The 14,864-nt window shown below is 31.8% G+C and overlaps 2 protein-coding genes across 2 annotated transcripts; both read right to left on the bottom strand.

The window, feature by feature from the left end:
• Positions 1–593: 593 nt before the first annotated feature.
• On the bottom strand, positions 594–4,159 carry LOC145183358 (cryptochrome-1-like). The gene is made up of 2 exons (XM_090085914.1): positions 1,766–4,159; positions 594–1,671 (listed from the first exon to the last, which is right to left on the bottom strand). Exon 1 carries the CDS (start codon positions 4,126–4,128, stop codon positions 2,557–2,559), a length of 1,572 nt encoding a protein of 523 aa, XP_089942040.1. The 5' UTR covers positions 4,129–4,159; the 3' UTR covers positions 594–1,671; positions 1,766–2,556.
• A 6,502-nt stretch (positions 4,160–10,661) lies between these two features.
• On the bottom strand, positions 10,662–11,360 carry LOC145183763 (translationally-controlled tumor protein homolog). The gene is made up of 2 exons (XM_080059214.2): positions 11,192–11,360; positions 10,662–11,062 (listed from the first exon to the last, which is right to left on the bottom strand). The coding sequence occupies exons 1-2, from the start codon at positions 11,358–11,360 to the stop codon at positions 10,689–10,691; spliced, it is 543 nt and encodes a 180-aa protein (XP_079915340.2). The 3' UTR covers positions 10,662–10,688.
• Between the last annotated feature and the right edge of the window lie 3,504 nt (positions 11,361–14,864).

Raw genomic sequence — 14,864 nt, 5'->3', positions numbered from 1 at the left:
AGTTTTTGCTCAACAAAACTATACTGACATATCTCAAAAACTTAATGCAGATTAAAATCTCATACTCATAAATGGCTTGAAATACACTGTCATCAAAGTTATGAGAATAAATATTTATGATTGGAAATTTAAGCTATGTGTCTTCAAGAGCAGTCTTAATTATACTTACAGTTTAAAATAATCCATCATTGATTTAAACTATTCTAGTAAGCAATCCCCTATTGGTCTCTTATGACTTCAGGTTAGGATAGTCGAGAGGTTATGTCATTATTGGAATAATTTGCTCTTTAAACTATTCTTTTGATGAATTAGCATTGTACAAATTGGCGATGTCTTGTTGAAATAACAATCCATTGTCTTGTTGAATTAGCTAAATACTTTTTTGAAAGTTTCATTTGATAAATTTTTTCTGGAAAACTTTCAGCTACAGATTATTGACCGTTTGTCGACAGCTGATGTTTTTATAAGTTGCTACTTTTGAAATCTATTTTTTCCGTGTTTAGCCGGCAAACCTTTCAAATTGTGATGTCAATTTGATCGATAGTTTTTACTATTCCTAACAAATCTTAGCACTACGTCCTTGCCTTAATTAATTTGTTTTCCTTTTTTCTGTGCTGAATGTCGATTACTTAATAAAGATGCTATTTGACGTTTCTTGAACTCTCTAAACATTTTTTCCTTTTGGCTAAAAATAGAAATATACTCCACGTGCACTTTTACAATTGTAATATTTGTGCATAATGTATAATATGTGTGTATAAATTATTATCAACATTTAAATAATATAGAATTCTATACTAAAAGGGCCTAAGCTGGCAGGGAGCGAGGGAACCCATGGCCCTCTCACTTTTTAGTAAAGTAATTCTTTTATAACTGAAAAAAATCAGTTATGAATAAGTACGATCATGTGTGTTTCGCACCAGCCTAAAAAAATCAAAATCGAAAATTAAACTGTTGCATTGTGCATAATTGTCTCGATTTTAAAGTTATTAATTCTGAAAACTACTAGACTAAAACGAAAAAATCGATGAAATATAAAGATGATCTCGACTTTCAGGTTTGCGTGCAGAGCCTCTGATTTTTCGCATACCTTTTGCAAGTGTAAAAGTCTCTTTTAGGAGTTTAAAAAACAAGATCATTCCCGAATTGAGCTAAGCCGAACTTAGCCTTATAGGAAATGTAATTAACTTGATGCAACTACTTCTCATTGGTGCAGGTGCCACCCGTGAACGATCTTTCTCGTTTGCACATAGATCGAAAACTTGGCTTCGATCTATTGTAGCAAAAGCGATTAAACCCATTAGCAATATTTTCTTACAGAAGAAGTATTGCTAACGCAATACACAGAAGTTCATTGACTCAAAACCAACTAGAAATACATTTTTGAAAAATTTTTAAACTTGATTTTTAAACCACTATCTCATATTTTTTATATATATTTTCTCCCAAAATTTTAAGGCATTTTACTGCTGTTTTTATCTCCAGCGGACAGAGATAAGTTGCGTAACTTAAAAATTTTGAGAAAACGGACCTTAAAAACTTGCAAAATTATTTTGATTTTATCTAGAAGTATTAATGAAATGTGGCCCCTTTATCTAAAAAAGTGTTACGTGAGCCCTGTGTACTCATAAATTATAAAATAAGATGTCTTTTTGTACAGCTTTGTGCAATCTAAAAGAACATAAATGATATATTATTTTTAATACTAAATAACCAACAATTTAAAACAAGTAGAAAGATTCTAAGATATATTGAATCTGTTTACCAATTCTATTTCGCATTATAATTTGGTAATTCACAATTATTATAAATAATCATAGCTGTGCCCATCAAGCTTAAGTTTAAAGTGTTTATTAGGAACAACCCTAAAAAATCTTTACTGTTGCAATTTATGCCAAATATTTCACGAATATGACTGCTCTTGTAATTGAAAACAATTATCATAGTAAAATCAGCGCCAGTATTTTTCTTGAAGAAAACCTTTGTATCTTTTCTAATGTAACTTTGATGTGTATTACATTTATGTAATGCTATAAACACTTTTGTTAGGCGTTAACAATGCAACCAAATTTGCAAAAAGTTTTGGAGCAATGTGACCCATCTATCTTTTCATTTCAAAAGCCACTTCATGGTGATATTCCTAAGGCACTACCAAGTGACATTAAATATTCCCACTATTGAGTGGAATCTCTTTTGCGACTAAAAAATGAGAACACCATGACTTCTCATGTTTCCCTGATAACTTGGTGAAATTATAATCTGGTGAAATAGTAAGTGGGGGATTTCTGAAATAATAGTATAGGTATAATTTGATTTGAGAAGATTTTGAATTTGGCAGACAAAAAAAGTTTAAACCAAAGGTGACATGATCAAAACATATTCCTAAATAGAATAGGTATTGGGATAAGGATAAGGATAGTGATCCTTTTTCTGTAGCTTTGTGTAAAAGTGATTATACAATTAAATAAATTACTTAGACACACACGATGATGAACAGCTCAGATTTAATTTTGCATCCCAAACAAGAAACTAAAGAAATAAAACAATTATGTTCCTTTAAGTTTTGGTTTTTTTTTTTTGCGGCTCTTTTAATGAAGAAGAAGAAGACTTTCCTTTCTCATATGCCATCTTCATTCGAGCAATATTTTTTTTACTTGCAATAGCATGATCAACAATAGGATGTGGATAATCTTTTCCTATAATGCATTTACACTGTTTTTGAATAGACAAAGGAGCAGTCCATGGCTCATATATATATTTAGGTGGGTACATTGAAAGAACTGGAATATACATTTTAATAAATAGTCCATTTGGATCTGTTTTCTTTCCAAAAGTAATAGGGCTGTAAACTCTCCAGTATTCATAAAAAAAAGTAGATGCACTAAGCCATTGCCAATTGCCAGCATTTAAACTCCAATCGGCATCAAGTAAAAGATTCTCAAAAACTTCCATGCCTTTTTCCCAACTAATGTATAAATCTCCTCGTGTTAAAAAACAAGCAACAGCATGTCTTGCTAAGTGATGTATCCAACCTTCTTGTCTAAGTTGTGTCATGATTGCATCAATAAATGGAAAACCAGTTTTGGCATTCTTCCAGCAATTGAAATATTCTTCATTTTCATCCCAATCTATTTTTTTACATATTGGGTTTCCTTTTATAGAACTAAAATTAGCACAAAAAGCACCATTAAAGTAAAAGAACTCACGCCATAAAAGTTGCCCTTCAAGTGAAACAGGAGGCTTTGAATATTTTCCATTTGTCCTTTTTTGATATATACTTTTTAGTCTTTTGTAAAACAGCCTAACACTTAAATTACCAAACTTAAGATATGGACTCAGAACTGTGGTAGAAGGTTCTATCGTGTTAGGGCTGGTTGAAGGTTTTTGGAAATTACATACCCAGTTAATATCAGAGAGTTTTTGCTCCATTCTTTTTAAAGCTTCACTCTCACCTCCAGGATAAATGCATACTCCACAATCACTTTCTTTAATTCCAATGAATGCTAGATCAAGCATAGTTGATATATCAAGATTTTCTCCTATTTGTGGCACTACTGATGGTAAAGTAGGAAAATTAAATGTAACAGCATCATCTATTGGTTCTTCTGGCTCTCCCATTCCTTGAATCAGTTTTAAAAATGAAGAATACCTAGTACAAAGTTGCTTCTTATTTTTAGTGTATAACTCATTTAAATTATACAAGGTGTGAGATGACATCTGGACAATTTTAACATTCAAATTTTTGGATTTGATCAGCTCTTCCAATTTACTATCTCTCATTTTAGAATAAGGTTCAGAATCACTTTCAAAGCAAATCAAATTAACTTTCCATTCTCGAACTTTTTGTTCTAATACTTCTAAAGGATTTCCATTTAAGACGAACAATTGTGAATTTCTCAGTTTTAAGTTTTTGTCTAAATCAGTTAATGATTGAAAAAGAAATCTCCATCGATTTGGTCCTACATTTCCGTTTTTAACAAAATATGGATCTAAGACGAACACTGGGTAAACAAAATCACTATTTTTTAAAGCAAACACTAATGCAGGATTGTCATGCAGACGAAGACATTTTCTAAACCAATAAATTGATGGCATTTTTAAAACAAAAAAAAAGTCAAGACGCTTCATACAAAATTGCTTTCAAGAGTTGGCTCAAGCAGGTCCGGATTACCAAAAAATGCTTTTTTTTATTTACCAGCTTAAGTTTTACTTACAAACTTCAATTTTTCTTTTGAATTGATCTATTAGCAGATATGAAAGAATAAAGAACACTTGGATCTTTATAACAAAAACTTACATTTTTTTGCACAAACTCGTGAAGCTTCACGAGTCTTTGCTAAAAAGTCGATAATTTCTTTAACTTATGTAGATATAGTTTGTTTAATTTAATGCATAATAGGATTTTGTAATAAGAGGCCCGTAATTGCAGACCATTTTTACAGGTCATGAAAACAAATCTTTAGAAAATCAATTTTATTTGTTACTAAAGTAGTGGAGATTTTTTCTTAAAAGACAAAACTTACTAAGTTTCATTAATTTTACAGAGAGGACAAAGTTACTAAAAGCTAATACAAGATGATGAAAGTTATACAATTTTCAACATATGATATATAACAAAATATATAACAAAATATGAATAATAGTATTGTAGTAGTGTGTATTCAACATACTTTAGTAGAAGTAAACGAATTTATATTTCAACTTCATCCTATTTTACCGAGTACTTTTCAAATCTCTAAGATAAAAACACTTGTTTTATTGTTCCCTCTTATTCCCATATCAATCTTCCTAACCATATTCTCAGTTCCATCCCCTCAATTTCAATCAATCAGGTTTCTAGTACCATTGCAATCTTGCGCGGTGGATGAATTTTCAACGTTTCTCATTTGCATACGCTAATCTATGAAGATCTAGGTGGCTCTCAAATAAACAAAAAATTTTAAACGTTTTAGAAATAATCGGCCTTTGGCCTTTCATACTGTAACAAAAACTGATTAAGGAAAGTTTTTAAAACTTTAATGTTCATAGGGACCATTTTGATTTCAAATAGTAGCAAAAAGATATGCTTGTTTAAACATAAAAACTCTAAATAAAAAATTCTAATAGGTGTCGCAAATAGGAAATTAGATCAAAGGAAAAAAGAAGAAACTTTTTCTTCTTTTGCTTTTATCCAAAAATAAATAAACAAGATCCATTACTTAGTTGGGCACTCTTTTCCATTAAGAGCAACCTGAGAAGTCTCACCATGAAGCTTATCAGCTTAATGAGAACGTCAATTTATATCTCGCTCCAGTTTTTTTAAATATGTTCAAAATAATCATTTTTACTTAGAATGCTTACTTTCTTCAAGTTGTCAATCTGAAGGGTTTTCCATGTTTAACAATCAGAAGTTGATACTTGTTTTTAAATTTGAAATTAAATTTTAGTTGTACTTTGTTTAATCAGATCCTAACAGCATACATTTTGACTCAATCCAAAGCTGGGCACTTTCCAAATATTTCTGAAGCAGCATTGTTTATATTTCCAACACCACAATTGATTTTTTAGTCTTGGCACAATTCACAATTTCAATACTATTTAATGACAAACTGCTGTCTCGAAAATTCTGAACCCAGCAGCAACTTGAAAATAAGTAAACTTAAACTCATAAAATTTCTAGGATAAAATTTCCAGACTCTAATTCTCTTGCGCAATTTTTATTGGTCTGTAATATTTTGATTTCACAGTTTGAAAATTTAAAATTTAAGTATTGATTTAAACTTACAAAAATAAAATAAAGGTTGTAAAAATTATTTTCACATAGCTCACAAAAGAAACTTGTTTTCATGAAATGTATTGATCGCATCATTAGGTAGAAACTTAGTAAATATAATACTGACCCAAATTCCAGAAGAAAAAAATTTAATGTTGTTATAATTACACTAATTTTAATTCCACTGCTGTTTAAATTAGGGAAAGTCATCGGGTCCCGTTCGGCCGCCGAACGGGTAATTTCAAAAAATTTTTCAAGTCCCGAACCCGTTCGGGTATAAACCCGCTAAATACCCGATATCCCGATTACCCGAAACAATGATCAAACGGGTTATCGAGCACCGACAGCTAAGGAACCGAAACCGATAAATTATCGGGTACCCGTTCGGGTATTGAACTTTTTTTTTTTTCCCGAAAACCCGAACCCGTTCGGTTTTTAACTTTATTACCGTTCGGGTCCCGAAACTTAGTAAAAGTTTTTAAAAAATTGCGAAAATCGCTAAAAGTCACTAAATTTTTTCTATGAGTTATTGCTTACAGTAAATTTAGCATCTTTGGAAGAGTCTGTAAAATGTTTAATGTAAAGTTTAAAAAATGCACTAAATTAAACTTACTTAAGCAGGGAGCTACTTAATGAAATATTTAATTTAAGTCCACAGTTAATTAAACAACATGAGTAAATGAAAGAGGTTAAATGATGTGAAAATATATGTGAAAAATAAAATACTGGCAAGTATAGCAATTTCACTTTAGAATTTTTACTTAACAGTGGTTAAAATAAACATTCAAAGTTTGGAGATGTACTGATTCGGTGACTGTTTTCATAAGTTTCTTAGCAAGAAATAAATCGGAAGAGTTCTGAACCAAATTTTAAAAAATCATTTTCGACAAGTTCTTTGTCTTCTTCAATGTCATACATGTCCATAATGTTAATTGCGTCAACAGGGGCTTCCTCGATGTCATCATTCGGGTCCTCATTTGGAATTGATGACGAGCTTTTGGTTTCCGAGCAGAATTTGAGTAACATTTTTTTCTCAAACCGAAAGTAGTTGTTCTTGATGAAGTTGCTTCGGATGATGAGACTGAAGCTGGCGCCAACCAGTCGATGTTGATGATTTGTTTGCCGTCAAAAAATTCAAACGACTGCATGGACAAAGTTTGCAGCAAATGAATTTCCCCAACAGTTGATGAACTCCTTTTTCTGAATCAGTTGGTTCCCGGAAATACTGCCAAATTAGGGAGCGTTTCTGTCGTGCACCTCTTTCCTCACTTCCTTGAGTACGGGAACGCTTCAGTTTTGGGCAGACATCTAAGATGAAAAATTTAATAAAAATTAGGCAGATAATTAACCATACGATTAAAATTAACTTTAAACAAAACTTTGAATGCCTCCCATCGTATCTTGATTTTTTACAACTTTAAGCAATCCTTAAAGGTAATTAGCACCCTGTGAAAAAATTTACAAGCACTAAGCAATGAAATTAAACTAATTATATTAAACAAGGTATTACCTGTTTTTTTGGCTTCGCTTTCAGAGGGAAGTGTGTCATTTGGATCTGAAGAAAGTGTTGGATTTTCTTTTTCATATTCACTTCCTTCTTCGTTTTCAGTATCATCATCGCCTAGACTTTGTGATGACAGAGCACTTGACTGGCAAGCAAACATATTTGAAATGTTTTTCTCTTTTACACACGTCCGATTTTAAATTCAAAATTTTAAAATTACAACCTTTTTAACATCGTTTCAAGAAAAGGAAAAGGAAACAATTCTGACACACAACGATGCTTTACGATTGCTTTTACTGGTTTTGGCTTACCTTGGGTTTTTTGTAACTACCAATTAGAGTCGAGCATTTCAAATAAAGATTGAGATAAAGTTATTTTGCCAAACGAATGGCGTGAGTAGCATAAGGAAATATATTAAATTTTGTTTAACTGCCAAAAGGCCAAGTGAAAATGTAATTATTGTGATTATTACGGTTATATTCCATTTTGGTAACATTTTTAGAAATATCAATTATCTTTAATCAAAATGGACCTTTTTTACAGAATACCCGACAGAGCCGTTCGGGTAATCGGGTTCGGTTCGGGTAATCGGGTTCAGGAACCGATAGGATCAATAACTTTCGGGAACCGATTATTTAAATTACCCGAAAGATTTAGTCGGGTCGGGTATGAAAAAAGTTCGACTACCCGATTTTATCGGCCTTATTGGGTAATACCCGTTCGGGTAATCGGAGTCCGATAAAACTATTTTTAGCTTTTATCGGTGTCCGATACCCGTTCGGGTCGGGACTCGTTCGGTTCCTATCGGGACCCGGACATTCCCTAGTTTAAATAGTTAAACCGTAACTACTCGCGCACGTGACTTTATTCACGGCTCTCAGGTCAGCCTTGGAAAATTTTTTTTCTACCTTACTTACGGACTTGATGCGACATTTATCCTAAGAGCAACTCTTCTTTTACATTCTTGTTCACTCTCAAATCATCAGTTCTTCTCCGTCGCCTGAGTGAACAGATGTATGACGCGAAGTAGAAAACACAATTTTGTTCTCAGGTGCAAGTGTTTACATTACTTAAATTATTTTCACAAAATTTTTCATTGCTTTTTTGTTTTATTTGCAGAATTTTGTCAATAACTTTTGTAAATAATGTATCAGAGAGTGCTCAATGATAACCATTTGAAAGCTACGCTTGATTAGAGTGATGATGAGGAACATGGTGGTGGTTCCTCCAGCTCTGATGATGAAGCTGAATAAAGTAATTAGGATACGGGCTCCGAAATAGATGCAAATGATAGTGATCGTTACTTTTTGGCAATCGAACTGTTAATGAAGAAAATAAGGCTAGTCAGAACTTTGCATTGTAACAAAAGATAAATTCCAGGGGAGTTTTTTCCTAACAAAGTGAAGGAAGCACAGTCGTCGTTGTTTGGCTTTCAAGATGATGCTACTCTCGCGTCGTTCAAAAAAATTAAGTCACCGAATTTATAGTCGACAATGCATCATGATGGTGCAATCGACAGTGGTACGAAAAAATCGGAAATTATGCTGTACTATAATTCCACAACCTATGGAGTAGATTTGGCAGATCAGCATTACGGTAATTATTCTGTGTTAAAGAGAACCCATGGCCTTAGCGCATTTTTTTTCATGTAATACATATTGTGGGTATCAATGCTTTTGTTTTGTATATTGCAAGGTGCGCGGAAGAAAACGTCGGCGCGTGTTTTTGAAAGACTGGCCACTTTCTTTAAAATCTATTCTTGATGAGAGTGATAATAAGGAATAAAAAGGCGCATTTGGAAGAAAGGGCCAATAAGATCTCTCTTCCAGTTGATATCAAAATATTTCTTTCTTGGTACAAACAAGTTGACCTGGGGGATGCAGAGCACGAAGTAAAAAAAAAAAAAGTGAGTCTACGATTGTACAATAAGTAAAAATCAAATGAAGACTATGACTTGCTCTGTATGCATGAATGATTGTTGTAAAAAACATGCTGTTTCTGCCGTGAAATGTTTGGCTTGCATTCAGACGGTTAAAGGTGAAATGTAATAGAGTTTTCCTTATTTTTTTCGTCAGAGTCATTTACTGCATTTTTAATTGATTACTTAATTACGCGAACTTTGTTCTCAGGCGCGATTAGTTATGTTACTAATTGAAGGCTCCAGGGGAAAAACAATGAGATTCCAAATGTGCTTAAAAAAATTGTGCTAGTGCCATCTAGTAGCATCTTTTGTCGCCTTTCAGAATATCGTATTGCGAAAGGTAAAAAAAACATTTTTCTACTTATTATAATCCATCTTATGAATTGTAAATCACAGAACCTAATTTTTATTGGAGAACGTTTACTATAAGTATAAATATTTCATCATTTCAACCAATTATATATCAGTTTATACAATAAAAAATTAGTAAAGATGAATTACTTTTAGTAGAAATTACCTATACAAAAAGGTTTCTATAGGTTAAGTAATCCAAAGATTATTGATTGTTCGACTCAGAAATACTTGTTTAATGAAAATTTGCACTCACGCCTACAGCTCTTTTTTTTTTTTTTTTGGGGGGGGGGTGAGGGCCGGACATTTTAAATGCAGCCATATTGCTAAACCGCAAAATATGATAATCGTATGGTTTTGCATGGTTTTTAACTAATGAAAAAATAGCTCTAGTGAACAACCAAAATTCAAGCTTTAAATGAAACCGAACTGAAATTTGAGTGAAACCGAAATCAACGGTTAAAACATAGTTTTCAAAAATGTTTTAAATCTCTAAATCTTTTTACGAGCACGAAGGTTCTATTTTCGAAGGTTACCGAAATTAGAATTTTTGGTTCTTGTTTCGGCCTAAACCGGTACCGATTGTTCACTAGATAGTTCAATGTTATTAGGTTTTATATTGCATAAATACGAAAATATGAAAACACTTATTGGAAAATAATCTAAAAATTTAAAGATCAACTTTTTCATACAATTATATTTCATTTGTTATTTTGAGTAAAATGTCTCGAATCTCACTGGTTGCAATCGAAAAACACCACTCGATACACTTAAAATATGTGTACCCTAAGTTCTATTTGAGATGAGATAAGAAGTGACTTTATAGCTGTGATCAGAAGTACTGTCCATGAAGTCGAATAAATCGATAAATAATTTTTGACATTTGTTTAATTAAAATGTTAACAAAAGAGATGTAAATATTTTTAAAAACGAAATACATCTCTTTTGCATATTTTTCACGAGTCTACTGAAGTGTAACTTCGTAGTATTTTTTTATTTATTGCAGAGAAATTAATACAAATATTTTACATCCATTAAGAAGGTCAAGATTTTTTACATAAAAATACAGTTGTTAGTATCTCATCAACTTATAAATTGAGCCAAAAAGATTTAAATCGCATTCCGTTGCTCAAGAACTTGTCATTAAAATTTAAGCAAAATTAGACACTTTCGTTGTAAACGCCATCTTTAAATACATACATTTTGCAACCATGGCCTACTACTTCAGCACCGTAAGGATCGTCTTGTTCGTAAATAATAATCATTCCTTCCAAATCTACTGCGTTACCTTCTGTTTCGTAAAATCTTAGCTTATCACTGTAGCGATCAATAAATAATCTTTTTATTGCGTTATCCATGTTTTCTCTAACATAAGTCACACGTTTTTCATCTTTTAAAAAACCTAGCAACTTGACAACGTAAGCTCGCATTAGCTTTTGGAGATGCTCTTTGCTATCGATGGATTTTATGCAATCTAACTGATTCGAACGAATTATATCGGGAAAGAGTAAATCCGTGTCATGCAACTTTTGTGCTAAAAAAAAAGTTAATTTTTTAAAATAAAAATGGGAAAACAATGAAATGCAATTTTAAAATTTTTTATAATTTAATTATGTTGAAGATCTGTGCTCTAGCGACACGAGTAGCTATAAATAGTATAAACCTTTAGCCAATGAAGACTTGTTTGCGCTGATCAATGAATCGTCTATTCCTTCGTGCTCCGAAATTATCTTGCCTTCCACTACGTAAAATAAATCTGTTTCATCGATGTTGTAGCTGAAAGCATCGGAAAATACATCTTCGTGTGTAAAAACATCTTTAAACACATGCATTCTCTACTCTTAAATTGAACTGATCGCTGTAAACATTAAAACAGTTTTCAAAGTCGTAAAATTTTTTACACTTGATTTTCTTTTTCCCACAAATCAAAATTTTTACGGAAATCAAATCCATTTTCAAAAAATAAAGACACTAACGTATTTAGTTTAGGATAAACCGCAAAGTAGCCTTGTTTCGAAGAAAAATCACGCTTGATGATGTAATAAAGGAAATTTGCAGCATAGATGCAAATTAAATAACGCACAAGTTTACTGAAAAAACGTTGCGGTTGACTTTAATGCTCTAAAATTGTTTTATTTTTGACCCCCAAATAAACGGCATGACCGCACTTTTCGTAATTATACACTAAAGCTTTTTAAATCAGGCTCGTATTCTCATTTTCAGCATACAAGTTACTATAAGATTTTCTTTAAAAGGAGGAAAAAAAAAAACAATTTTATTCAAAATTTACTTAAAATTTTAGAACACTTAGTACTAAATAAAACTATAAATGTATATGTCTTTATTATTGTTTTCTATCGTTTAAAAATTAATCAGCAATTAATATTATGTGACAAATATTTCGTGTTGTAAAAGGACATCAACTGGATATCTATTTACCAGAAATAAAATTTCTTTTGTGCATCTGTTAATAATAATAATAAAAAAATTATTTAAATCATCTTAGAACTTAAATGAGGTATTGCGTTTGTCGAATAACTTCATTTTTAACAATATTACGAATAGGGTTGCGCAGTGTTGTATCTAGCAAATTTATTTTACTACATCGGTGAATTAATCGTGAAGGAATTGATCCTATCACAGCCATAAAAATGAGTTTATGCGGCCGACTCGGTTGTCTTAAGTGAGTTTTTTTTTGAATATGTTAACTGTTAAGAGTGTAAGAAGATCTCGTGTTTAAAAAACGAAGTTGACTCTGATTTTTGTTTTGGAATCCAATATTTCGTGTTTAGTTTCAGATTTATTAATTGCATTGATTCCTTGGTATCAGAGATAAATATTAAACTAATTTGAAACGTGTTTTCTTACACAACATGCCCTAAAAGCAGGGTTGGCATTAAAAAACCATCTAAAAAAAAACCTTCCTAAAAAAACAGTTTAAAAAGTGTTTTTTTGAGTTTTTAGAGTTTTTTTCTATAAAAAACAAACTTTTCTCACCTTCAAATCTTAAGCAATATATTTTTGCAAGCTTAAACCAATAATATCATAAAAATATGGATTAATTGCGATTAAATCAAGTTTATATTCTTTCAAAATATTCATTTTTATGAAAAAGTATATATTACTTTCCAAAGAATGATACTAATGTCTTTTCTTGAGAAATGAGTTGTATTTCATGCCTCCAAAGATGTGTTCTCCAGACTCCAAATGTTCAGGAACACTTGGAGTCTGGAGAACACATCTTTAACTCATTGCATAAAAGCATATCAACATTTTAGTTTTACTAATATTCATATTCACTGCCGAATTCATTTCATTCAAACTTTACTATGATTTAGTTGTATTTTATTTAGTTGTTTGTTTATTCACTTTTTTGTACTTTTTTATATTTCAATATATTTGCCAAATCATTAGAGTTATGTAGGTCTTTACCAAAATCATTGCCTCTGAACCCAACCGGTTCTTGGTCTTTGTCCTGATGAACCCAAATGTTGAGAGCTATTTCTCAATGGAGGGTGAAGTGGCTGGACAGAATTGTAGAGATGCCAAGAAATCATGAAATTTGAATAAATTCTCATTGTGAGAGACACAATCTGATTTCTCTTTTTCAACTGACCGCCATATGAATAAGTTAATTTTTTTCTGCAGAGAACACGGGAATATACCTTTGGGGAACATTTCCTGGTCCTTGAGAATTAGCTTACACAGTAAATTAATGAAAAAGGGTCTCTTTCTACCAGTCACTCTTCAGCTGAGTTCTTGAGTACTGGATCTATTAATGCTTTTCACTCATCAAGGTAGCGGTGATCCATCATGCCTCATTACTTGTGCAGATAGCAAATACATTTTTTCTACACTGTGCTTTCATTTCTAAAATTGCTTCATGAAGGGTCGTAAACCAATAATTTGCAGCTTTCTTTTTTCTGCTCCAGAGTCAGCAATATTGTTCAAAAAACTCCTTCTTTCCATTATGAACTAAATGGGCAATTATTGCATCATTCTAAACGCTTGACCACCCATCATGGAAGATAACCAGTTTATTTTTATTCTCAAGACTCTTAATAATCTGAATTGAAAGATCATTGTACACATCATTCAGCGACTCTTCTAATTTCTTGCAATTTGGTTCAACATATCCAGGCCGCAAAAGTGAGCAAAAGTTTTAAAACTTTGGCCCATAAACTGAGTTGAATGATAGGTTTGAGCTAAAGAAAAAGCAAGCAATCTGCTTATCATAAGAATCTTTCTGATTGGTAGATTTTCTGACAACAAAAGCTTTCAGATTAGAAGGTTTTAGCCTACTTGACTGGAGTGGAAATTAGGCTTATCTGAAGCAATACAAGCAACACAGCATTATATTCTGGTTCATATTTTTGGTTCTTCCTTGTCTTGCATTTTTCTAAATGTGCACGAACATCCTCCACTTTGTTACTGATTTTCAGTTCACAATGTTTACTCTTAACCGTGTTCTTATTAAACTCGGAAACTTCCTCCCACTCCCATCCTCTTTTTCTCCCAGGTCCAACTGGCGTTCTTTTTTTTTTTAAATGTGTTTAAAGTGTTAAAACATATTTTAATTGCCGAAAAATAACAGTCCGTCTCCAAAGGTTCAATTTAAATTTAAATTTAAAATTTAAAAATAAAAAACCTAAAAGTAAAATTAACAGGACCAACATTAACTGTATATCAAAACAAAAGGGGATAAAACAAAGGGGTAAAAATACTTTAATTTAAAAAAAAAAAAAAAATTCAATAAAACCCAAAACTACTTGGATTTTTTCCAACCCTGTCTTAAAATTCCCTTATGAAAAAAATGACAAACACTTATACTAAAAATTAAATTTGAGAAAATCCTACACCATCCTGAACACTTACACAGACTCATTCAGAATATTAGTTAAAGACGAAAGGTATCCAGATTTATACTAGGAGACTTGACTTCTTTTGAATTGTTATTCATGCGTAAGTGTTTCTCACGAAATCTACTTTCTCTTGAACATTACTTACCAGATATACAAGGACTGCTTGTAACTAAAATTTGATCATGTAACAAAAAGCTGAAAAAAAAAGCATTACTGATTCTAATCATGGATTTGTAAATGCTATAAATTGTGGCAATTCATGGATTGTATCAGCTGCAGTAAGTGAAATTTTTGTAAAGGTGAAGTTTCTTTTCCTCCAGCTTTTCCTTCTTTTGTAAAATAAATTTTCAAATCATTGGAATTATTACTTTTGTCTAGCTGATGTGAGGTGTCTTCCCAAGAATAAGTTGAACATCAGAAATTGAATCTTAGATAAAAGAAAACTAGAAGTACTTGGGTTTAGGTTGGAATTTT

This window comes from Hydra viridissima, unplaced genomic scaffold, assembly GCF_058129835.1.
Source record: "Hydra viridissima isolate aposymbiotic clone 2 unplaced genomic scaffold, HvirCarnegie_v1 scaffold_4, whole genome shotgun sequence".
Classification (NCBI taxonomy): Eukaryota; Metazoa; Cnidaria; class Hydrozoa; order Anthoathecata; family Hydridae; genus Hydra; species Hydra viridissima.
This window is presented reverse-complemented; position numbering and strand designations above follow the sequence as displayed.

Bases quoted from the DNA above. Each gene is read 5' to 3' on its own strand.
- LOC145183358 (XM_090085914.1), bottom strand. From the start codon at position 4,128: ATGAAGCGTCTTGACTTTTTTTTTGTTTTAAAAATGCCATCAATTTAT.
- LOC145183763 (XM_080059214.2), bottom strand. From the start codon at position 11,360: ATGCATGTGTTTAAAGATGTTTTTACACACGAAGATGTATTTTCCGAT. The intron at 11,063-11,191 runs GTTTATACTATT...CTTTTTTTTTAG, and splicing joins CAAGTCTTCATTGGCTAAAG to CACAAAAGTTGCATGACACG.